General features: G+C 39.6%; 1 protein-coding gene across 1 annotated transcript in view; it reads right to left on the bottom strand.

Annotated features, from left to right (window-relative positions):
• Positions 1 to 16903, bottom strand: part of LOC122425378 (glutamate decarboxylase 1-like) — a 67740-nt gene extending 50837 nt beyond the window's left edge. Inside the window, exon 1 of the mRNA XM_043443689.1 lies at positions 16310 to 16903. Coding sequence (XP_043299624.1) covers positions 16310 to 16903 — 594 coding nt within the window. The remainder of the gene's footprint in view (positions 1 to 16309) is intronic.
• Between the last annotated feature and the right edge of the window lie 9533 nt (positions 16904 to 26436).

Below are 26436 nucleotides of genomic sequence, written 5' to 3'. Positions count from 1 at the left end.
TCACAGGCGTTCGTGAGCATGTGTCATCCCCTTACTAGATTCTCGAGAGCCACGGTCATGAAGCCTCCGTCTAGAGACCCCAGAACCAAAGCCAGCCACCTGACTTAGTTGAGAGGCCTCCCAACCAAAGGCCCAGGCAAGGACCTACTTGGTGAAGTGGAACAGAGTTTGCACAACTTCCATCTTCAGCCCCCGTCGCCCCCGCCCGTGGTCACATTCTCCTCTCTCCCCCACCAGGTGAGGACCCGCTATCTCACTCTGCCGTGTCACTTGGGCTGGTCCTCACTAGACAAGGTAAACATATGTGTGTGTGCTGAGTTGCTCAGTCGTGTCCGACTCTTGCGACCCATAGATTGTAGCCTGCCAGGCTCCTCTGTCCATAGGATTCTCCAGGCAATAAGACTGGAGTGGGTAGCCTTTTCCTTCTCCAGGGGATTTTTCCGACCCAGGAATTAAACCCCCGTCACCTGCATTGCAGGTGGATTCTTGACAGACTGAACTACATTGCTTCTTGACCAAGGTAAATATATAATTTTCTGTTTAAAGACTTGAGAATAGAAAGATTACTACTAAAATACACAGGCCTGAAACTTGCATTAACAAACTGAATGCCATTTAGCAGGATAACATTTAACCTGAGATTCACATATGAGATAAAGAGAAGTTATTGGTCCAATATCTTAGGGCCGCAATTACCCACTATGTGCATATATACTGAGTTCCTCAGGGATATTTCTATGAAATGATGGAAGATAGAAGCGATTGAATTTTGTGTTTAGTTTTCTCTTAACTGAGAAGAAGAACAGAATACAGAGATGAGTACAGACTCTCTCTCCAAAGAGAAAATCTTCAGATTCTCCCATGGCTAATTCGTAGCAAAGAGGCAGGAGAACCCACTTCTGGAGGTTACAGTATCTCTACCTGCTAGAAAAACAGCCCAGTCGGAGATTTTACTGCCGACACATCCAGAGGAACCCTGTTGTGTAGGATGGGAACCCTTACTCCTCTCTTGGAGCATGGTTCAAGAGGCACTGTGAAAGAAGCAATGATTTATGGTGTGAATTTGGGTAAGTTAGAAAAACCTCATTAACCTCATAGAGATTAATACCTTCATTAAGATCATTCTGAAGGTCAAGTGAAACAATGCTTCCATTCCCTCATTCTTTCATTTATTTGATAAAAAAAATTAATAACTAATTGATTACTAAGTGCTATTTACCATTCTAAGCATTAAGGATATTGTCTTTAAAAAACAAAAACAAAAAACCCTTGGTATTAGTGTATTGGCTATTGAGTTACTAATGAATAGTATTCATTCTGTAAATGTCAGTGATTTATAGGCACACATTTATTTCCGTAGAATGCTTACATTTTTTTCTAGTATATACAAAGCATAAATTCATAATCTTTACTTCATAAACCCAGGACCACAGATTTAGTACAGGGGTAAATACAAATTAAATCTTAAACATATGAAAGAAAAGATAAATATTATTTTAGACATGGCCATTTTAAAGATATTTGGTTTTCAGTATTTTAGAAGCAACTTAAGATGATAAGAACATATTATTACTCAATTCATTTGGTTTTTAACTGCTTCCTCAGAGCTGGGAAAAAAGAACCCCTGCCTTTTATTACACATATATATACTAAACTAACTAAAACATGCCCTATGCTTACTTAGATCTTGATAGTACCGGAAGCAAGTGATATTAGTACCGGAAGCAAGTGATATTTTTTACTTTCAAAAGAACTCTTTCATATATGTGTTTTTAATTATGAAAGATTTCAAACATGATAAAAATACAGAGAACAATAAAGCAATGTACTCACTACCCAGATTTTAAAATTGTTTTACTGTGTTTACTTTGGGATTTTATATATACACATTTATTACAAAATGTGTATATGTGAATAATAATATACCTTATTATATACAGATTTTGAATATATATAAATAAAATTTATATAAAGTGTTACAAAAAGGATTAAAAATCTCTCCCTATCTCACCATCAACCTTTCCCCTCGTGAGGAAATCATGTACATCCTTCTCTTTTGTGATTTATAACTTTATAACATATTCACTATCTATAAACAACAAACACAATTCCTCTGTGTATTTCTAAAATTTACACCATAAAATGATTTACCTTCCTTTTTTAACTACAATGTTAGATTTTAAGATTTATCAACTCTGAATGTAATTAATTAAATTTCTTTCTACTGTATAAAAGCACCATAGTAAGGTGTTCCTTGTATATATTGATAAACACTTATTTTTTCATTTGCTTTTGCTTTCTCAAACAAGGCTAGAATGATTAGACTAGTATGCTCACCTGCACATATGTTCAGGTCTTTCAAATAGATTTTAATTCTGTAAGTAGAATGTCAGGATCAAAACACAGGCAGAGCTCAGCTTTACTAGAAATTGCCAGCTGCTCCCCTAAACAGTGCAAACATTTATATTCCTACAAGCCCTGTAGGAGAGATTTTATTTCACAATATTCTAGCTAAGACTTGGTATTATCAGAGTTTTAAGGTAAACCAATTATGTGAAAATGGTATTTTGCTGTTGTCATAATTTACATTTTCCTAATAAACAGTACGATTGAGTGTTTTTCATATGTCTGTTGACTCTTGGGGTTCCCACAACAACAACAGAAAAGCTCATCTGGCGTTTTTGTAGGGATCTGATTTGCCTTATTAACAATATTAGGTCTTCCAATCCATGAACACACAATATCTTTTCATTTATTTAGATCTATTTTCTTTCAACAAGGTTTTGTACTTTTCAATGTAAAATCTTGCACTTTGTTAAATTTACTTCCAGGTATTGATATTTGATTCCTTTTAATAGCATTGTAAATTTAATCATTTCCTCAATTTTATTTTTGGATTTCTGGTTGCTATTTTATAGAAATACCATTGATTTTTTAATATTGATCTTGTATCATGCTGTTTTGCTTAATTCTTTTATTAATTCTAACAGACTTGTGGGGGTAGATTCACTGGTCTTTTCTAGACCCAAAATCATGGCATGTCATCTGCAAGTAGAGATAAACTTTGTTCTTTCCAGCCCATATGTCTTTTGTTCCTTTGTTTTTTCTTGTGCTGACTACACCCTTTCAGTATATTGTTGAGTAGAGGTAGGACAGTGAACACCCTAGTCTTATTCCTGATTTGGTGGGAAAACATCTGGGCTTCTGATATTTTCTGACAGGAAAACATCTGTTGGGAAAACTTTATACCAGTAAGTATGATATTAGCTATAATTTTTGTGGGTTTTTTCATTTATGATACTCATCAGTTGGACGTGGGTCTCTTCTTTGCCTAGTTTGCTGAGTATGAAAGGTAATTGTCTTTCACAAATGCTTTTTTCTGCAGCTTTTGGGATGACCATGTGTTTCTCTTCTTTATTCTGATGATTAAATATGCTACATCACTTGATAGTGTTAATTTGAACGTCACTCATGACTCATATTTTTTGTTTTCAGTTTTAAAAGGCACACCCAACTCCGATAGCCAGCCTATACCTGTGGTAAATTACAAGCTTCTTTCTACTTTTCTAGGCTGGTTAAAAGATTTTTTCTAATTTCGTTTTCACTAAAAAGGGAACATCTCAAGGTCCTAGTCTTGTGGTTTTATTTAGGATTTTTTAATCTATTTCTAAGATTTAATTAAAAGTCCGAGGCTCCATGTGGAGTCAGAATCTCTGCTCCAAATTTCTAGGCTTTACGTCTGGTCTTGTTGTTCCCTCTTCCCATTTTCAAGGTTTCCAAAATCATCAGCTTTAGTCTCTTGACATGGCATTGAGGGTCTTACCTATTTCTAGTACTCAAACATTTTTTTCTTTACTCCTCATCTATATATTTTAAGTGTTCTTATATTTTATTCAACATTTTATTATTTATAATGGACAGGATCCATTTTGGCTCTGTCCTATGTTTTGATAGTTATTCTTTCACATTCTAGTGAACATCGGCAACAGTAACAAAAAACTAAATCATTGATTATTTAAATAACAATATTTGTTATTAATAAATAGCCATTATTAGCAAATAGTTATATTAATTAATAGTAAAATATCATACAATGTAACATGAGATCTTTGCCTTATATCTTAGAATTCTTGTTTTATCAGAAGCCAAGAAACACAATCCAGTAAAGAAAAATGCAAATTTGAATATTTTTCAATGACTCAAATGGACAGTGTGTGAGGATTTATTTTTTCATCCAAAATAAACCATTCTACTAAATTGATACAAAATAATCATTATATTTGAATATATGCCTATAAGTGTGATATTCAAGGGCAAGAAGGTAGAGGAACAATGAACAGATTCCGCAAATATTAGGAAACAGGAACATCATGCGAGCGCTACCACACTTCACCACGTGGTTACACCCACCCCAGACATTATCACGCTTGTTTACATCATGACTTAGTCTTCTGTGTTTGTTTGGTTCTCTAGAGGAAAGAAGCAAAGCCTGAAGTCTTGCCAGCTCTTGGAACTCTCTCAGGATCTTCCCTGGGTATAAACCAGGGTAGGGGAGCTAAAGACCACAGAGAAGTAAAAGGTAGTTCTCCCTCATGAGCTTTCCCAGGTGACTCAGTGGTGATGAATCTGCCTGTCAATGCAGAAGATGTGGGTTTGATCCCTGGGTTGGGGAGGTCCTCTGGAGAAGGAAATGGCAACCCACTCCAGTATTCTTGCCTGGGAAATCCTATGGACAGAGGAGCATGGCAGGCTACAGCCCACGGGGTCACAAAAGAGTTGGACATGACTTAGTGACTAAACAACAACAATTTCCTCATGAAGAGTTGGAGTTCTCTAGACAGGAAGTTAATTGTTTCTCTAAAAAAGTCATGGAAGTTCATTATAACTGCGCTTTTAATAGAAGAAACCTTGAACAATGCCTGGCACAGAGCAGGAATTTAATTTCCTACCTTTATTCTCCCTAGTTATAGTAATTATCATCATATGCTAAGTCTTTGCACATCAGTTCAGTAAGGAACAGGAGAAATGGCCTGTGGCAATTGGCTAAGGTTCATTGCCACAGGGATAGTGTGGATACATTTCTGTAGTGATATCATTGATGCACATGCACTGTGTCTAATTTCCCATCACCGCTTGGAGGAATGTATCTTTCACATGCCCTTGTTTTTGCTCACTCAGTCGTGTCTCTTTGTGACCCCATGGACTGCAGCATGCCAGCCTTCCCTGTTCCTCACCATCTCCCGGAGCTTGCTCAAACTCATGTCCATTGAGGCATGAATCCATTCACATGCCCTAGGCTTTTCGTTTACAGGGCTTCAAAACACCCCTGCAAGAGTGGGGCCAATTTTCTTCACTTTGAAGATGAGGCTCAAAGATGAACCTATTTGTGTAAGTAAGAGGCGGACCTTGGATTAAAATCATGCTTTGCTCAATTTCAAAGCATTATAATGTCCACTTTCTTAAAGGGGAGCACATGTCTGATGTTCTTTGTGCAGCAGCAATGTCTTGAGAAAGAAATGGTTCTATTCATAAGAGTGCGTGGTCAGGGCTCTCACATGCATGAAGTCACACACTCTTTCTTTTAAGCCATTGTGAACACCTGGGATGTTTCCCTTTATAGGAGGTACACCTGCAACAGTTTAAAAAGAAATTGATGACTCTTTGGGAGGGTCAGTAACAACAAAAATGCTTTGCCTCTCTAAACTTCGTATGTATTTTTTTTTTCATAAGGAAAACAGTTTCATGTTTGCAGGGCCTAAAAACCCATGAAGTGAGTGAATAGGACTGTGCTAAGACTAACCATTTTATCTCGATGGCTAATGGCTTATATGAGTAGATAAATTCATAAGTCATATCATCCTCTGGTAATGCACTTGGGTAAAGCAATAGGATGAGTTGTAGCAGAAACTATTTTATCACTCTAATGTGGTGAAACTGATGATGCTAAGATTGAATTTCAGGGAACACCATGTGATAACAACTCGCAAAACCACATTCAAAGGTGATAAATATATAGCATTTACACGATTCCAGGAAATGGGGTATATGAGTTAATAGTGCAGAGCATGAGGGTTCTATTCCATCCCCAAAACATGCCCATGCTGACCGCCTGCTGACATTTCTGTCTTCTACTAAAAATCTTGATTTCTGAAACAATGTGTGTGATAGATAACATTATTTGAAATGTACTCTTTATTTCTGGTTGCATGATTTCTTGGTTGCTTTATGTCAGTGACAAACTGGCCTTTAGTTCATTTCAATTGAAGGATATATTGGAAACCTCAAGAATAGAATCACTTTGCTTATTTTCTATTCACTTACAAGAATCTTCAGTTCAGTCAAAGGGTGATACTGAATACTGAAGAAGGGAAGACTGGTGTTTTCCTTTGTTAGAGACATTTGTGTCATTTATGGGCTTCGTCCTATGAATCAACTTTCTGACTCTCAGTAATCTGAAAATATAAAAATGGACAACTGTGAGTTGTCTTATTGATGATGCAATCAATTGTTGTCTACCTCCCGTCTTTAAACAAAGAAATTTCTGATTTCATGGTAGCAAATCACCAACCACTTTTCTCTTATAAGCACTGATTTTTTTTCTACTAAGCAACAGAGCTTTTCTTCTTTTAGTTGCCTGGATTCTGCATGCAAAGCACTTGATGTTTTTGGATTCCAGAAGGGTAAATCAAAAAAGCATGTCTGTATAGATCAGGATTTTCTCTGTTCTTGTGAGATAGTTAAACTCTTCTACTGAAAAACAACTGTTGGCTTCTCAGAACATTTATAAAGACTAAAGTTTAGAAAATAAAAATATAGCTTATAATCTTAAGATAGGAGTGAGAAAAGATTTCATTCATCTGGATAGATCTTTTCTTTTCCTCCATTTACTGTTCATTAGACTTTCTTGTCACTCAGTCATGTCTGACTCTTTGCTATCCCCAGCTGATGCCTGAAACCAAATCTTGTATATTTGAGGTTTATTTAAACAAATTTAAGCTTCACTGTCTTTCCTGCTGCTAGTTCCAAATTCATACATTTCCCTACAGGGATAATATTGATGATAATCAGGGCTTATATTCAATCAGTTCTGAAATATCATATAGGTTATGAAACCACTGAAATAATAGTAGAAGCCCTACATCCATAACATCCTCCACTATATAGCCCCACTTTCTGCCAGGGACCTTGAACACATTTGGAGCTGGAAATATTGAGAAGTTAAAATTGAGATTCCTGCCAACTGAGAACACTGAAATTGAATGCATGAAACTGAAACGGATTGAAATTTGGAAGATAGAAGAGGGGGAACCTCAGGAGTCAATTAATTCAAGACATATTTTGTGATAATTTATAGTCTCTTTTTGTAGCTAACTTTAAAAAGACAAATACTGCATGGTCTCATTTTAGATATGGAATCTAAAATACAGTAGTCTCCCCTTAACCACAGAGAATTTCTTCCAAGACCCCCACTGTATAACTGAAATCACAGATAGTACTGAACCTTATATGTATTATGTTTTTTCTTATATGTGCATACCTATGATAAGGTTTAATTTATAAATTAGGTACAATAAGATAATATCTGACTTGCCAGCATCACTACTATTGCTTTTAGGGGCCAATATTAAGTAAAATAAGGGCTACTTGTACAAAAAAACTGATACATCGACAGTCAGTCTGGTAACAAGCATTTAAGAGCCTGGAGACATCAGACAAAGTGGAGATTCACACCAAGGGATGGAGCTGGTCAGCGCAAGATTTCATCACACTACTCAGAATGGCGTGCAATACAAAACTTATGAATCATTTGTTCCTGGAATCTTCCATTTAATATCATCACATCATGGTTCATTGAGAGTCACTGAAACGGCAGAGTGACCTCAGACAAGGGGGGACTGCATGCTCAATCACTTCAGGGGTCAGACTCTTCATGACTCTAGAGACTGTAGCTCGCCAGGCTCTTCTATCCATGGAATTTTTCAGGTAGGAATACTAGAGTGGGTTACCATTTCCTTCTCCAAAGGATCTTCCTGACCCAGGGATCGAACCTGGGTCTCCTACACCTCCAGCACGGGCAGGCAGATTCTTTACCGCTAAGCCACCTGGGAAGCCCAAGGGGGCACTGGTGTAGACAAATTCATACAAGCAGAGAATAGAACAGTGGTTCCCAAAGACTTGCAGGAAAGGGTGACGCTGCTCAAAGGGTAAAAGCTTAGTTATGGAAGAGGAGTTCTTGAGATCTAGTATACAGCCTGGCAGCGTGGTATCTATCATTAACACTATATTGCATACTTTAAATTTGCCAAGAGGGTAACTATGAAATTAAATTTTCAATCACACACAAAAAGGAAATGGTAACTATATAGAGATGATGGATGTAATAATTAGCCTGATTGTGGTGATCATTTAACAATGTATACATATCAAAACATCAAGTCACACATCTCAAACATATATGATGTTCACATGTCTGTTATAACCTCCATAAAGCTGTCTTTTTAGAAAAAGCCTGTGGTGGAAGCAATGCTGTCCAGTGATTTTCACAGGGTCCACTGAATGATAAACCAAAACCAAGGGAGCTACTGGTATCAGTCTGGGTCCAATCAGGAGACAGAGGCCACGTGGTGACGTAAATATTACAGGGAAGTTAAATATAAGGAATTATTAAACTATGATTTAAGAGAGGAGCTCTCTTGGTGGCTCAGGCCATAAAGAATCCGCCACAACGCAGGAGACCCAGGTTCAATCCCTGCGTCAGGAAGATCTCCTGGAGAAGGGAACGGCTACCCACTCCACTATTACTGCCTGGAGAATTCCGTGGACAGGGGAGCCTGGTGGACTGCCATCCATGGGGTCGCAAAGAGTAGGATCTGATTGAGCAATTAACACTTTAAGAGTAACTGTTAAGTGTAAGAGAATTCTGTATAGCATGCAGGGACTAAGGGCACACACTCCAGGAAGGGAAATCTTGAAAGGAGACCCTCATCCCGGTGTTAGGAACTGCACATCACTGGGAGAAGTGTGGTCACAACCCACCGGGTGACGGGAGATTACTAGCTGGCCTGCCCCCGAGCTGGTCTGCAGAGAGCGCGCTGTGGGGGTATACATGGGGCTCAATTCACGGCCGTGTAAAGAAAATCAGATGCCAGGTAACCATGCCTTTTGCAGTTTGGAAGTCAGTGTTATATTACTTTAATGGAAAAAATTGGGGAGCATTCTTCCTTTATGATCTAGAACAGTAAATGTAAAGAAATGACAGTCTCACAACAAGGTCCCACTGTATAGCACAGGGAACTATATTCAGTATTCTGTGATAAACCATAATGGGAAAGAATATGAAAAAGCAGGTGTATATATACATATATATATTCATTCACACATAACTGAGTATATATGTATGTATATACATGTGCATGTGTGTGTACATGCACACATATATGTAACTGAATGACTTTGCTGTGAAACAGAAATTAACACATTATTGTAAATCAACTATACTGTAATAAAATAAATTTAAAAAAAAGGAAAACGCAGAGTCATATAGGTCTGTGTAAACTTAAATATAGAACTTTGTAAGTTCAGATTATAAAGTCATTTAAAATAGAAAAAGTAGTCTACTCTGATAATGTTCTACTTAATTCTATTTTGGTAAATTAAGCCATATTTGAAGAGTGCAGAATAATAATTCCACCAAGATATTCTTCTCGATATTAATTAATATGTTAGATACTTATATTCTGGTAAATATATTTTTTAACTAAAACTTGACTTCAGACTTGTTGTCTTTTTCTCTTAATTACCCTCACTGAAGGATGTGTATTATAATGGTGTTTTCAAAGACCAGCAATTTCACTTACTTATTGTATAGTGTTTTTATTATTAGGTATCATTGGGTTTTTTTTTTTTTCAGTGGGTTTTGTCATACATTGGTATAAATCAGCCATAGATTTACACGTATTCCCCATCCCGATCCCCCCTCCCACCTCCCTCTCCACCCGATTCCTCTGGGTCTTCCCAGTGCACCAGGCCCGAGCACTTGTCTCATGCATCCCACCTGGGCTGGTGATCTGTTTCACCATAGATAATATACATGCTGTTCTTTCGAAACATCCCACCCTCACCTTCTCCCACAGAGTTCAAAAGTCTGTTCTGTACTTCTGTGTCTCTTTTTCTGTTTTGCATATAGGGTTATCGTTACCATCTTTCTAAATTCCATATATATGTGTTAGTATGCTGTAATGTTTTTCTTTCTTTACTTCTGGCTTTACTGGGCTCCAGTTTCTCATCTCATTAGAACTGATTCAAATGAATTCTTTTTAATGGCTGAGTAATATTCCATGGTGTATATGTACCACAGCTTCCTTATCCATTCATCTGCTGATGGGCATCTAGGTTGCTTCCATGTCCTGGCTATTATAAACAGTGCTGCGATGAACATTGGGGTGCACGTGTCTCTTTCAGATCTGGTTTCCTCAGTGTGTATGCCCAGAAGTGGGATTGCTGGGTCATATGGCAGTTCTATTTCCAGTTTTTTAAGGAAATCTCCACACTGTTCTCCATAGTGGCTGTACTAGTTTGCATTCCCACCAACAGTGTAAGAGGGTTCCCTTTTCTCCACACCCTCTCCAGCATTTATTGCTTGTAGACTTTTGGATAGCAGCCATCCTGACTGGCGTGTAATGGTACCTCATTGTGGTTTTGATTTGCATTTCTCTGATAATGAGTGATGTTGAGCATCTTTTCATGTGTTTGTTAGCCATCTGTATGTCTTCTTTGGAGAAATGTCTGTTTAGTTCTTTGGCCCATTTTTTGATTGGGTCATTTATTTTTCTGGAATTGAGCTGCAGGAGTTGCTTGTATATTTTTGAGATTAATCCTTTGTCTGTTTCTTCATTTGCTATTATTTTCTCCCAATCTGAGGGCTGTCTTTTCACCTTACTTATAGTTTCCTTTGTTGTGCAAAAGCTTTTAAGTTTCATTAGGTCCCATTTGTTTAGTTTTGCTTTTATTTCCAATATTCTGGGATGTGGGTCATAGAGGATCTTGCTGTGATTTATGTCGGAGAGTGTTTTGCCTATGTTCTCCTCTAGGAGTTTTATAGTTTCTGGTCTTACAGTATCATTGGGTTTTGATGTGATTTCCTTACACTTATTTTACTTTTTCCTATATCTTTAACTGGATATTAATTTTATGATTTTTCTGATTTAATAACAACATTTAAAATTATGAATTACATATAGGATATTGAAACAGCTTAGTGTGAGAAGAATGACTAATGCTATTTGGAGCAACAAGGCTGGGTGTACAGATTATCATACCAAGCAAAGAAAGTCAGAAACAGCCAAGGACCATATGATATCACTTATACATGGAATCTAAAATACGACACAAGTGAACATACCTATGAAATATAGACTCACAGACATAGAGAACAGACCTGTGGTTGCCAAGGCGAGGGAAGGAGGAGGGACGAACTGGGAGTTTGGAAACAGCAGATTCAAACTATCATACAGAGAATGCGTAAGCAAGGTCCTACTGGATAGCACAGGGAACTATATTCAGTATCCTGTGATGAACCACAATGAAAAAGAATATATATATATATATATAGAATATATATATACATATATGGACATTGGCAATTTGATCTCTGGTTCCTCTGCCTTTTCTAAATCCAGCTTGAACATCCAGAAGTTCCTAGTTCACGTACTGTTGAAGCCTGGCCTAGAGAATTTTGAGCATTACAACATTGCTTCAGATATACAAAATTCAGCAAAGGATTTTTAAAAGAAATACTATTGTATTACATGATGGATTAGTCTGCAAGGATTACAAATAATACTGTAAATCTATAATTGTTAATATGGGAAAACATTCTACAACATATACCTATACAAAACAATGGCAAGTTGCAAAGCAGTATACGAAGTAGTATTCTATTTTTTAAAATAAACTTTTAATTTTAGACCAAGTTTGGATTTACAGAAAAATAACAAACATAGTACAAAGAGTTCCCATATATCCCAAATCCAGTTTCTTCTCATTAATCTCTTACATTGCAACTATGCCTCATGGTAACTTTCTGTAGCACTTTATTTGAGGAATGTTTCTTGGTGAACACTCAAATATCTGGATTTTGTTATATGGCACTAATAACATTTATCTTTTAACAGGTATGTTTTATTTTTTTACACTTAAATTTTAACAGAATATATTTGGTCTTATTCCTCTTGTTTAATTGTTTTATGCAATATTTATATTTCATGGTACCTTGTTTTCTATTCTTTCTGTCTTTTACTATATGAACTGTCTTTCTTTACTGTTTTTACTTTGTTCTTTACTGTATGAATTGGTTTTAAGGAAAAGACTATCAGATAACACTAAGCTTTTCATCTCCCCAACCGCCATTGCAGTGTCTCTATCTGTACCTACATCTGCGTCTACCTCTATGTCTCTGTCTACATTTGCATTTTGTTTGTCTCTATCTTCATTCAATCTCTGAGTGTTGTGCTTGCTTTTGTGTTGTTGTTTTTATGAAAATAATAGAAGTAATACATTATCTGAGCCTTTGAATAACAAAAAATGTCTTCACACTACATTACATAATAACCCAACTTGATGCGCAAGAGATGTTTGTCACAATATGTCCTGTGAAAACTATCTGTTGCATCTTTGTTTATTACTTGTGTAACTCAACAGTTTTGGAAGTCTGTTATTTCTTCCTTTGCAACTAGTTTGTGTTCATGTGTACCTGTGTATTTGTGTGTGCGTTTTCTTTCTAGCAGTTCCTTTTTTATCCTCAAAATTTAAAAAATAAAATTCTGCTACATACATTTAGGAGCCAGTCTTTGAATATTCCAGATAGAAAAATATACACATTGAAAGACTGGCTGAAAATCCCATGGACGGAGGAGCCTGGTGGGCTGCAGTCCATGGGGTCGCTAAGAGTCAGACACGACTGAGCGACTGCACTTTCACTTTCCACTCTCATGCATTGGAGAAGGAAACGGCAACCCACTCCAGTGTTCTTGCCTGGAGAATCCCAGAGATGGCAGAGCCTGGTGGGCTGCCGTCTGTGGGGTCACACAGAGTCGGACACGGCTGAAGCGACTTAGCAGCAGCAGCAGCAAATGTATGTAGGAAATTTTTTTAAATTGTTTTCCTCCAAATAGCAGACTCATTCTGTTCATTTGTAATAAAATATCTGCCAAATACCCAAGTCTAAAACAACCATAAATTATCAGTCATTCTTTCAAGTGAAAACAGTGTTAGATGAAAAAAAGATGCTAGTTCAGCTCACCATTCAATTAAATGAGTGCTTTTCCTTAGGACAAACTTGGTAGTTTGCTACCCAGCAGAACTGCCTTATGTGTATTTCCTATTGCATTATAGAGACTATTTCTCCTAGGCAACAAAGTGGTAAAGAATCCACTTGCCATTGCAGGAGAAGCAAGGTACAGGGGTTCCATCCCTGGGTCATGAAGATCCCCTAGAGCAGAGAAAGGTAACCTGCTCCAGTATTCTGGCCTGGAAAAGTCCATGGACAGAGGAGCCTGGAGACCTATGGTCCATGGGGTCACAGAGAGTCCGACATGACTCAGGGGCTGAGCACATCATAACATTCAAAGACCAAACTTTGGTAACGCAAATAATTTTCACTGCTTCCTCCCACACATTCCTGAGTAAAACTAGTCTTTTGTTTGTTTCTTTTGTTCTGCTTTGGGCTTTTGTGAAGCTGTGTGTGTGCATTTGGGTTGGTTTGGTTTGACTGCAAGAGCAAAGTCTTCACGTCTAGTAGGCCAGTTTGGTGTGACTCACTTTCTGCTGAGAAATCACTAATGTTATTCTTCTTTGCCCTTGTACCATCAGTGCAAATGTGAACACAGTGAAAAAGATAAATAACTTACTAGCTTTATTATAAAAATAGGGCTGACCTTGCATTCCCCCAAAAGGATCCGATGGACCTTCAGGGTTGCCTGAAAAAGACTGAAAAACCATGTCACGGACCACAATACACTCAGAAACTGTAATGGGTGGGCTTATTGTACTTGATTGCCTTAATTCCAGTACATCTATTACATTGTTCTGATTTTTTTCTCCTGGATTTTAATAATTATATAATATTTCTTAAAATGGTACTGTTCTATCTAATAAACACACTTAAAAAAAGAAAAGAGAAAAACCTTGAGGAAACCAAGACAAAACCTGATTATAGAACTAATACATCTTCAAAACAAAGAAAATTGAGAAGTGACATAAAATCATAAACATATAAAAAATTACTTTCACCTTTTCATCCATCAGTAACTGCTGGTGACATTTTGAAGTATATCCTTTCAAACTACTAGGCCAGAAAAAAGCTTGTGCAACAAATTACATTACAACATTATTTTGGATACTATAAAGTTCAATAAAGGGTTGTTCAATAAATTTAATTATATTATATAATAAATTACTCTGTATTATAAATAATGGTAATAGCAAGTTGCAAAGTAGTATATAAGACAGAATTGTGTTTTTCAATAATTTTTTAAAATTTTAGACCAATTTTGGATTTATAGGAGAATATCAAGTATAGTACAGAGAGTTTTCATATCCTCCAAACTCAGTTTCTCCTATCACAGACTTGCTTTGCCTGTTGCCCAAAATCTGCATTTTTTCTCCTGTTTTATATTAATAGAAATTACTACAATAGGGCTAACCCAGCACCACTGATTCCACCATGATAGAAAGCAAAAGTTCCCTTTGATTTCGTTTTGTGCTTTCACAAGCATTTGATAGTTGGAAATGACATAATAATTTCACTAGCCTTCTATAATACTACCTTAAATGAATACAATTTGTAGGTTTTTAATATGTTTTTTTAAAAAAGCATAAGAGGTAATGAAATATTTTAACCCACCAGGACAAAATTAAATATCAGATCTAAGCCATGGGGGTCTTTGGCCTCATGAGGAACCTAGAGGGAAATGAATTAACCCTTTTATTAAAAATATATTATGACATATATTAATAAATCCAAGATCAGTTAATTCCATTTAAATATTTACTTTGTTAATCTAATCTCACCCTTAAAAACCTCTGACACTTTTATTAGACACTTTTGCATGTAGTTTCACTGAAATTAAATAAATTACAGAAGCTCACAGACCTAGTTAATTTTCAGAGATTAACTGAACACATTTCTGAATTACTCTAAACCCTATGCTATGGACTCAGAAACTGTAATTACCACCCCTTTAACCAAGGATTTATATATTTATACATAAGGTATTGGTAGAAATTATTAAGGAAAAAGAAAGTGACCTTTGCAGATAGATAATCAAGAATATGGGGTTTCAGTCTAGACAAAGGTCTTGCCAGGTGGTTCAGTTGTAAAGAACTAACCTGCCAATCCAGGAGATGCAGGTTCCATCCCTGGGTCAGGAAGATCTCCTGGAAAAGGAATGGCAACCCACTCCAGTATTCCTGTCTGGGAAATCCATGGACAGAGGAAATCCGTGGACTACCGTCCATGGGGTGACGAGTCAGACACAGCTTAGTTACTAAACAGCAACACCACCAATCCCAATGAAGCCACTCGGAACTCTTCCCAATGGACCTGTCCTGAGACACTGGTGAAAAGGGAACTTGATAAAAACAATAAAGTCTTTCTGAGACTGTATTTAAATTAGAATAAAATGTCTTAGTAGAATTAAGACTTCGGATATAATAGATGTTACACAGCCCTTCCCTAGCTTATGATGGTAAATATAAATTTCCAAACCAGAAACTCTCTGCATGCTATATGAAATGTTGCCCAATGCGTGAATCCTTTAACCAAGCCATTCATGCTGTTTGTTAACAGGCTGGTGGCAGTGAGGAACTCCAAAGCGAACTTCTCATGACGTTCTGGGACAAGTGTTCCCTGTCTTTCTTGCCCATTTCTGAACGTGAAAATCCCTCAGTCGTGTCTGACGCTTTGCAACCCCATGGGTTACATTACAGTCCATGGAATTCTCCAGACCAGAATACTGGAGTGGGGAGCCTTTCCCTTCTCCAAGGGATCTTCCCAACCCGGGGATGGAACCCAGGTCTCCCGCATTGCAGGCGGATTCTTTAGCAGCGGAGCCAGAAGCGGGCGCCGGTAGGTAAGCTCCTCTCTGAGTGAGCTCCACCCTCTGCATCAGTCTCCCAGCGCAGTTGGCTGTCCTTACAGGGCCACGCGACCCAGCTGGCTTCTGCCTGGAGCTAAGCCCCTAGCCTGTAAGACCGCATTTTTCCAGACTGAAAACTCCCATCTGTGCGTGTCACAACATAGAAAACCCACCCTGACCTCCCAGGGGGCGCTGTGACACCGCCTCCGTCGTGACGCGCTCGCAGTGCGCGCGGCGCGCTGACACGTCGCGGCGGGCGGGCGTCCCGGGCGCGGCTCCGCGTGCGCGTCCTGACAGGCTGCGGCGCGCCGTCTCCCCGTGGCGCGGCCCCCTGGGTCACAACACGAGAGGGCGTGCGGCAGCGCGGGGCGGTGGGTAGCAGGAGTGAGCGTGCCGCTGCAGGAAGGTTTTGGCCGCGGTGTGGTTTTCTGTCTCGACAGGCATGCTGGTCGGGCTCGGTGCGCACTGTGTCTCGGTGCGCACTGTGTCTGGATGCGCACTGTGTCTCGATGCGGGGGCCCTGCCTGGCCTGGGGTCGGGGGTGGGGGGCACTCGGGTCCAGCAGAAGGGACCCACGTGGTGTGGTCACGCGGCGGCGACGGGAGAGGCCTCGAAAACACGTTCATGCGTCTCAGCGTGGTTCCTTCTGTCACGATCGGAGGAATGTGTTGCGACACCAAGGCTGTCACGGGTGCGCGTCTGCATGGGCGCGGAGTCGAGGCGTTCCCTCTTGTGTCGAGAGGCGGGCATTTCCGACGGGGGCTCATCCTCGTGCGCCTCAATCCAGGCAGCGTCCCGACATCCCGTCACGTCGCCGTGGCCCCTTGGTGCGCCCGGTTATGTCCCGACACACGTGGTGGATCGAGATGCAGGGGCATCCTGCCGTGGTGAGTCCAGGCAGTGGGACGGGCACTGTATCGTGGCTGGTGTGATACGTCTGGGCGCGTCATGATGTGTGCGCGCGAGCAAGTCCCGATGTACATGTGGAGATACGCATGTCGATGGAATATACATGCAGGTGTGTATGTGTTTATCACATTCTCTAATCCCATCAAATCCAGTAAATCATCCATGCTATTGCATAATATAATGCAGCAATATAACTTGCGCGTGCACTGAGAAGTCAAAAAAAATACATGTCGCTTTTTCATTAAAATATTCACTCTATCACAGTGGTAGGAACCAACTCCACAATGTCTCTGAGCAATGACTGTTCCCAGGACCAATCTAATGCAGCCATCCCGCCTCACCTGAGCGAGAGAAAAAACTCTGAAATACTTGTGAAGTGCACAGTCCCGAGGCATAAGCTCCCTAAAGACTGAGACCTAATCAGTCAGGACCGCAGAAGGCTTCCCCACCCCACGCTCACCGCCACATCACCGAACACCTACTCACAGTTGTGTTTCTTCTAAGAAGCGGACTTTTTATTCATTTACCTGTTTATTTTGGCTGCACTGGGTCTCTGCGGCTGCATTAGGCTTTCTCCAGTTGTGGCCGGAGGGGTCTGCTCACCAGCTGTGAGGGGAGTTCCGTTGCAGCGGCTTCTCTGACTGCGGAGCCTGGGCTCGGGAATTGTGGCAGGTGGGCTCTGGCTGCTCCCAGGCACGTGGAATCTTCCCAGACCAGGGACCGAACCCATGTCCCCTGTGTCGGCAGGCAGATACTTTTCCACTGCCTAGGGAAGTCCCGGAATACTTTTGATCTAAAAGATTTCATATAACATTTGTCCTACAACCAGAAATATCCTTAAAATGCTCTTTTTTTTCTCTTCTGCATCCAGATTAGGCTTCCTCTCATGTCTCTAACAATCAGCTACAACACAGAACTTCACACCCACTTTGGTCCTCTACTCCTTTACCTCAAGGGAAAGGTTGAGGAAGGAAAACAGATTTTTGGATAACCTAGGGTTGTGAACGTTTTCACTGCAGTGGGTCATTATCTTAACGTTTCAGTGGACAAACCAAACAGTCACAGATGACTTTTATCTATGGGCTATCATTTAATTTAAAAAGATTAGCAGTCAACGTTTCATAAATGAATTTATTCTATAAAATAGTAATTTTAAAAAGTGACCCACAAGATGATGGCTTTTATTATGGTGTACTTAGAATGATATGAATGTTTATGACTTTCTTTAACTCCTAATACTGCATTAATCTGTTTAGGGAAAAAAAAATACTGATGTAGCAGGCACCCTAAATGCAAAGCATATTTGTTAAATTATCATTTAAAAGTGTAAAAAGGCCAGAGAAGTAAACAATACTTGTATTATAAAAACATTTATTTTCTTGGTCTTTATAAATTTATAAAGTTATAATTTATAACTTGCCCTTTTTCAAAATCAAAGTATCTTAAGAGTCTCTAACCTGATACTTCATTTCGGCTGCGTCCCAGGTGATCTTGGGGATCAAATTTCAAATAAGGGAGAAAAACAGTCTAGCAGTCTAGTAATGATTAACTCTGCTGGGTTTCATGCTAGGTTATTGCTTCACAGCAGGCTAAGATTATTCTCATAATACAAGATAATTAGACTAAGTTTTTCATGGAGAGGAGGATCATAGTTAAAATTTCTGTGAGTAAAATAATATTAAGTACCATTTGTAAAAGCCTTAAAATATTCTGGACACTGCCTTTTACAGTATTTCTCTCACGGGGCAATGTTATGGTATTGGTAAGTATCATGAGATACTTAGAGAGGTCAAGCAAAACTTTTAAAGGCACACAGTAAATAGAGAAGACAGATTTCACCTGTATCTGTTTAACTGTGAAGCTCATACTCTTTATTTCTATGCTGGTTGCTTGGCGCAACCAGCGCAACTATATTTCTAGTCCTGCCGTGACTTCCTGAGGCAAGCTCAGCAGGAATGCAGACCAACAGTGGAAACCTCAAGTGTCACAGAGATAGTCAAATCCTTCCCTTGAGAAGCAGGAGTTTTGTTCTTCTGAATTGTTCTGAAATCAAAATATGTGTACATGTTCCACTAGCCAATCCAAAGTGGGATAGACAAATTAGAATCTAATGTGCAATATTTTGAATGACTTTGCTACCTATAATGCCCCGTGATTGATTCACCTGGAAGTCTCAACACATCCTCAAACCACTCACTCAATGCTACTTCTGCCTTCCTCTCAGAACAGGAAGTTGTGAGCTGTATTGATCAGAATAATAGTCTGTATTTCCAAAGCTCTTCATTGCCCTTGAAAGTTAAAACTTTTCTCTTTTCCTTAGCTTTGGATTTTATAGAAAGGCCTTACCAAACCAGGTCAAGGTTAAATTTTTCTATTGGGAGCTTAAATAATGATGAAATTTATTATTAAATCATCATGATATTACATTCATATCATTTGAAAGTTTTACAATTATTCAATAACAGTGATAAATTTTAAATATCAGTTACATCCAATTAACAATCCCAGTGTACCAGTAATAATGAGCTAAGAAGGTTGAGTGCCCAAGAATTGCTGTTTTCAAATTGTGGTGCTAGAGAAGACTCTTGAGAGTCCCTTGGACTGCAAGGAGATCAAACCAGTCAACCCTGAATATTCATTGGAAGGACTGATGCTGAAGTTGAAGTTCCAATATTTTGGCCACCTCCTGGGAAGAGCTGACTCACTAGAAAAGACCCTGATGCTGGGAAAGATTGAGGGCAGGAGGAGAAGGGGATGACAGAGGATGAGATGGTTGGATGGCATCACTGACTCGATGGACATGGGATGGAGCAAACTCCAGGGAATAGTGAAGGACAGGGAAGCCTGGCGCACTGCAATCCATGGGGTAGCAAAGAGTCAGACACAAATTAGCAACTGAACAACAACAATATTAAATAAACACATACAATTAAATCTCAACAGTTTATAAAAAATGGTTAGTTTTATAAATTGCTTACTATGAGAATTCATTTAATCACATTTAGCTTTTTCCCTTATTGGGCTTCTTCTCTGTATCAATAAAAAATAAAAAGAATATTAAACAAGACTAGTTCCTTATACAAGACCCTTTGAAACCATCTACTTTGAAGTCAAGGCTAAATAAAATTCAGTATCAGCAATAGCAGACATCAAGGCTGATTTTTACTACATCCAACCAGGACTATTTAGTGAAATCTTTCAGGAATGGTGAAATGAAATGAAGTGAAATTTGTTCAGTCATGTCCGACTCTTTATGACCCCCATGGGCTATACAGTCCATGGAATTCTCCAGGCCAGAACACTGGAGTGGGTAGCCTTTCCCTTCTCCAGGGGATCTTCCCAACCCAGGAATCGAACCCAGGTCTCCCGCATTGCAGGTAGATTCCTTTACCAGCTGAGCCACCAGGGAAGCCCCAAAATACCCGAGTGGGTAGCCTATCCCTTCTCTAGCAGATCGTCCAGACCCAAGGATCAAACCGGGGTCTCCTGCATTGCAGGCAGATTCTTTACCAACCGAAATACTAGGGAATGGTAATTGTGGAGAAAAAGAAAGAAAACTGGTCCCCCCACAATGACTGCCAGTACAAATGACTTTATCAGGAAGCAAAGCAGGCAGGCACCTATGTGATGCTACTCCAAATTATATCCAATTCAAGGTCTGTTCATCCCCCGAAAGGCTTAATTAGAGTCTTTCCTTCCAGCCACCAGTTAATACAGTTGCCTTTCCTAATTCAAACTCCAATTGAAGTCTCAGACTGGAAACCTGAGCAGGAAGAAAGATAATCTTTTTCTTTTTTTTAATGAGTGGGGTTTGAGTGGGGAGAGAACAATTCCAGAAGAAAAACCAAAGCTAGAGTCTGTCAAAGGCAGAATAGAAAATCTGGAATGAAGTCTGAAATGAGGTCCAGATAGTCAATAGCAGCAGATTATATCCCCTGGGCACACAGACTTCAAAACTGGAGTCAGCCTCAGTTCAAGAAGGAAGCCTCTTATACTCTTTACAGAATAGGAACCAACTTTTTAATTTATCTTAAACTACGCCTGAGGCCCAGGCCTCTGATGAACAGATTCAGAGGCATGAGATGGAGAAGCTAAAAGATACCTTAGAGATCACAGTTCGGCTGATTAGTTTGACAAATGAAAGCACTCGGTGCCAGGGCAATGAAGGAAGCTGCGTGAGTTCACACAGGGGATAGCAGACTTAACACCAGAGCCCAGGGCTAGTTGTTCAAAATCTCACTCTCCTTATGCCACAGCACATAAATGGAAGATGCTGACCCAAGAGAAATCAAGTTCTGATGAGGATAAAGAATGGACCAACATTTGAATGAAAGACAAACATCTGATTAAAGCTAGCTCTTCTCAGGGGCCAAAGTAAACCTGAGAGAGAGCATGAAAACAAGAGGAAAACAGTTCAAGAAGATGTCAACAGGTCAAAGGGGCCCAGAGATGGGAAATGCACATGTCTGCTCAGGCATGTCCGACTCTTTTGCAACCCCATGGACTGCAGCCCACCAGGCTCCTCTGTCCATGGAATTCTCCAGGCAAGAACACTGGAGTGGGTTGCCATTCGTTCTCCAGGGGATCTTGCTAACCCAGAGATTGAAGCTGAGTACATTGCATCTCCTGCACTGCGGGTGAATTCTTTCCACTTGAGCCGCGGGGAAGCCTTGGGTGCAGAATGCCAAAAGCTCTATTTCCTCTCATTTCACCTCTGTTCAAGGGGAAAGAGAAATGTTTCCTACCCAACTAAGGCCACTTTGCAATTCACTCTGTTAGTAAAAATGGGGAATAAAATGCTCATTCTTTGAGAATGCTTTATATCATCATGTGGTACAAGGATTAAAATCAAGACTCAATATTAAGCGTTGGGTGTCATTGGTGGCACAGTGATAAAGAATCCACCTGCCAATGCAGGAGACTAGGATTCAATCCCTGGATTGGGAAGATCTCCTGTAGAAATAAATAGCAACCCACTCCAGTATTCTTCCCTAGGAAATCCTATGGGCAGAGGAGTTTGGCAGGCTACAGTCCCTGGGGTCGCAAAAATTCGAACATGACTTAGTGATTAAACAGCAATAACAAATTAAGTGCTACCGTAATACCTGGTGAAATTGAGAGGGGTTTGAATGGCCCAGTTTCTCCTGACTCTGTTCCTAAGAATAAAGCCCCTTAGCTGAATGGCCTTCCTTATCAAAGGGACCTGGAGCAGTTCCTGCTTAGTTCCAGATTAGGGGGGTTTAGTTCGCTGCTAGCTGGGAATTATTCAAACAAGCCAGTCACATCCTCAAGTGAGAACCAGGGATCACCTCACCTTCTTGATGGTTCAAAACCTGCCTCCCCAGCCCCTGGTTTCTAGCTCTGTTCCCAAGTGCAGCCCCAGGATGGCCTCACATGGAATAGCAGCCCTCCCCGAGGCTGTGAGTGTATGTGACTAATAAACTGGTGTGATCTCGTCTGTCAAGTGTTGGGTGTCAAGCGTTCAGCCACCCCCATATGTCTAGTGGAGGAATCCCTCACTCAATGAAGGGGTACAAGAGGGGAATAAAGCACATTATATGTTTCCCAACTCTCCACACATCCAAATCACTCTGGTGGATATCATCACAGTCAGAAAATCCAATAACTTCACTGTTTGCAAGGCTCTCCTGATCACTGATCAAGAGTTTGCTGCCACTGCTCAATCCTTCCATGCAACTTATTCACCCCTGCACCGCACTTATTAGGGAGACTGACCATCTCCCAGACCGGTAGCAGCTTTCCATGTTTAGAGAATGTGGCATTTGACTTTCAAACTCACCATACATAGCCGGGGCTTTCCAGGCCGCACTAGTGGTAAAGAGTCTGTCTGCCAATTCAGGAGACAAGATCCCTGGGTCTGGAAGATCTCCTGGAGGAGGAAGTGGCAACCCACTCCAGTTATCCTTGCCAGGAGAAACCCATGGACAGAGGAGCCTGGAGGGTTACAGTCCACGGGGTCGCAGAGGGTCACACATAACTCAGCACCTGAGCATGCACAAACATACCAAATCTTTAAATTCTCTGGCTTTTTTCCCCTTTATTTCTTTTTCAATTTTTCTACACTATTTTTGATTTTTTCCATCTTCCTTGTATCAGGAAGGCCCAAGTTAGTAGTCATATTACGTTAATATCAGTAGTGAGTGTGACCTTGTAGGGAAATTTTGACATCACGTGGTTGAGTCACGCATATAAAATAAATAATTCATCATCCAACAAATATTTATTAAATACCTTCCACAGGCTAGATTGTTTACTTTTCCTTGTTGATTTTCTTGATCAGATAGATCCTCCATGTATGCACCTCTTTTATAACTGGTCTTATACACTGTTATTTGTTCATCAGAACACTTATTTCAATCTATTAAAGATTAAAGTTTGTCTCAACACAATATTGCCCCACTTTGAATGATTAAATTAGTTCTCCCTTTTGAGAAGGGCAGTTTAAAAACCAGGTTAGATTCAATTGATTGTGTGTCTCATGTAGTCAAAATTGTCATATTTTCATTCCAAGGGCATTTTAAAATTTAAGATCAAAAGCGAAAGAAGATTACTTTTAAGTTTATTTTAAAGAAACTTGACATCAAATGGTTTTCAGGACTATAAATTCAATTTCTCTGAAGTGCTAAAAAAAGTCAAACAATAAACAGTGAAAGATTGGACTGCTCACTATTACATATATATTACAGAATCATCTTTTTAAAAAACAGCAAATATTTCTCAATCTGTTATTGCTATTGCACAGAGCATTATTCTGGGGGCACCTACAACATCTTGGGCATTTTCATGTATATTTTTCAACAACAGCAGTGATGAAAGTGTTTAATTCAGGTGTTTATTTTTCCCCCAGGAGCTGATCAAAGAGTTTTTAAGTCACTGCAAGGGTTCAAGTCCCAGCCTGCTATTTATTGACTAGCTCCTATAAAGACTGACTTCCTTATCACTGTGTGTGTGTGTTAGTCACTCAGTTGTGTCTGACTGTGACCCCATCGACTGTAGCCTGCCAGGCTCCGCTGTCCATGGAATTCTCCAGGCAAGAATACTGAAGTGGGATGCCATTTCCTCCAACAGGGGATCTTCCCGACCCAGGGATCGAAACCAGATCTCCAGCACTGCAGGCATATTCTTTACCATCTGAGCAACTAGTAGAATTATACTGTGTCTATGTCATCTGGTCATTGTGATATTAAAGATAGCCTGTGCAGCCAGCCCTCTGTAACCCCAGGGTTCTGCATCTTTGGATTCAATGAACAATAATCAAAAATATTCTAAAACAAATTCCAAAAAGTTTTAAAAAGCAAGATTTAAATTTGTTGTACATCAGCAACCATTTCCCATCGTGTTTACATTGTGTTTACAGCTAGTTACAGAGCATTCACTTTAATCAGGCGTAAATATGCTAGAGATAATTGAAGTGTAGAGGAGAATATGCATAGGTCACGTGCAAGTACTGTGCCATTTTACATTATGTGAGGGACTTGAGCATCCACGGATGCTGATATCTGTGAGTTCTGCAGCCGATATGCATGGGGATACCAAGGGATGAATGCATGTGCATCACTTTGCACGGTGCTTGTCACACAGTGAGAACTCAGTATACGTTAGCCGTTGTTATTATTGATAATGTGTTACTACAACATTTGCCCCATCTTTTTCGGTAATTCAGTATAGACCCTAAACATTGCAGTCATTAGGCTCCTAGGATTTGGAGGCTGATAGTTCTAAATTTTAAATTTCTTGCATGATTTCATAAAGAATGTACATTTGCTCTATCTACATCTGCTTCTTACAGCAGATGCTTATTATACCTGCATATATATTCATTGTAGAAATGTTTTCTTTTTCTAAAAAGTTTTATTTTTTTATTTTTATTTTAATTGAAGGCTAATTACTTTACAATATTGTGATGGTTTTGCCATACATTCACATGAATCAGCCATGGGTGCACATGTGTAGAAACGTTGATTACTGATGCCAACTCACCAACTGGTCCTTGGGTTAGACTTTGTCAAGAGCAGAAATATTATACCGATGCATTAAAATATTTTCTTAGAACTCTTAATTATGCAGAGTGATGATAAATACTATACAACGTTATGCTGAAAATAGCATTCATGTTACAGATGAAAATCCTTCCTACTTCTAGTGCAACTTTACTATCTTCACATCGTTTATTCTGATTATTTACAGTTTTTCCTGACAACGCAGGCCAACTTAAGTTTTGGCTCACTTCCCTAAGACACAAATAAACAACGTTGTCATCAGAAAAAAGAACCAAGCTTAGTCTGCCAGCTCCGATTTCTCACACAGTAGTTACCACGTCTCATTTGCATTGTGCCTTTTGGGAATGGGTCTCCATATGATTCAACACTAATGATTTTCCTCCTTAAAAATTAACACTAAATACCATGTATGTGCTATTTGGGGATGGTATTAACACATAGAGTTGAGAAATGGAATATTTCCTGCCATATCAGTAAACAAAGATGTCACAGTCATCAGCAATTGCAGTCCTCCAACGTGAGCGGGTGAGCCCCAAGGGCACTCAGGAAGGAGGGGAATATACTTGTGACCGTCAGACTGCAGCCACTCCCTGCGGTGAGCCCCTAGGGAGCGCGGGATGTGAGAAACACAAGATCCTGGCCCCAGATAGCTGAGATGCACATGAGATGCTCCTGAAAGGAATGATTTCAGTGAGCCCAGACTCCTGTCTCTTCCCATACACAGAAAAGCACTAAATTCCTTAACTTGAGATATCTGGTGTTCTTTAATGAACAATAATCTTTTGGTGTTCAGACTACCTGTCCTTTGTTGCAAAACTTCTATGCAACCTGGGTCCTCCCCTCACCTCCTAGAGCAGTTCTCTCAGGGCTACTTGAGATGCTGCCTCCTGGGCTTAAGTCTTACAATTTTCCTTTTTTTTCCCATTTATATTTATTAGATGGAGGCTAATTACTTTACAATATTGTAGTGGTTTTTGCCATACATTGACATGAATCAGCCATGGATTTACATGTGTTCCCCATCCCGATCCCCCCTCCCTACAATTTTCTGCTGAATAAAACATACCTCAGCTTTTGGTTGTGACTATTTTTTAAGTGAACACAATCCAGCCTTTCACCTCTTAGCAGTTGTCCATAGAGACTACGTATTTGGAAGTGGTAGAAGCAGTGGATTCCGCCAAGCTGAGTGATCACAAAAGCCTTTGAAGAGCGCTTCTTTTTATTTTTTAGAACAGATTTCTGTGCTCTAACTTGTACTTAATAGATCAGAATTTCTAAGGGGCAGGGCCTTCATACTTGTGGATATAGAAAGACCCCCCAGCAGAACAGACTGACCAGGCTGGTTTGAGAATCACTCCTGCAAGGTACAG

This window comes from Cervus canadensis, chromosome 23 (genome assembly GCF_019320065.1).
Source record: "Cervus canadensis isolate Bull #8, Minnesota chromosome 23, ASM1932006v1, whole genome shotgun sequence".
NCBI classification, from domain to species: domain Eukaryota; kingdom Metazoa; phylum Chordata; class Mammalia; order Artiodactyla; family Cervidae; genus Cervus; species Cervus canadensis.
This window is presented reverse-complemented; position numbering and strand designations above follow the sequence as displayed.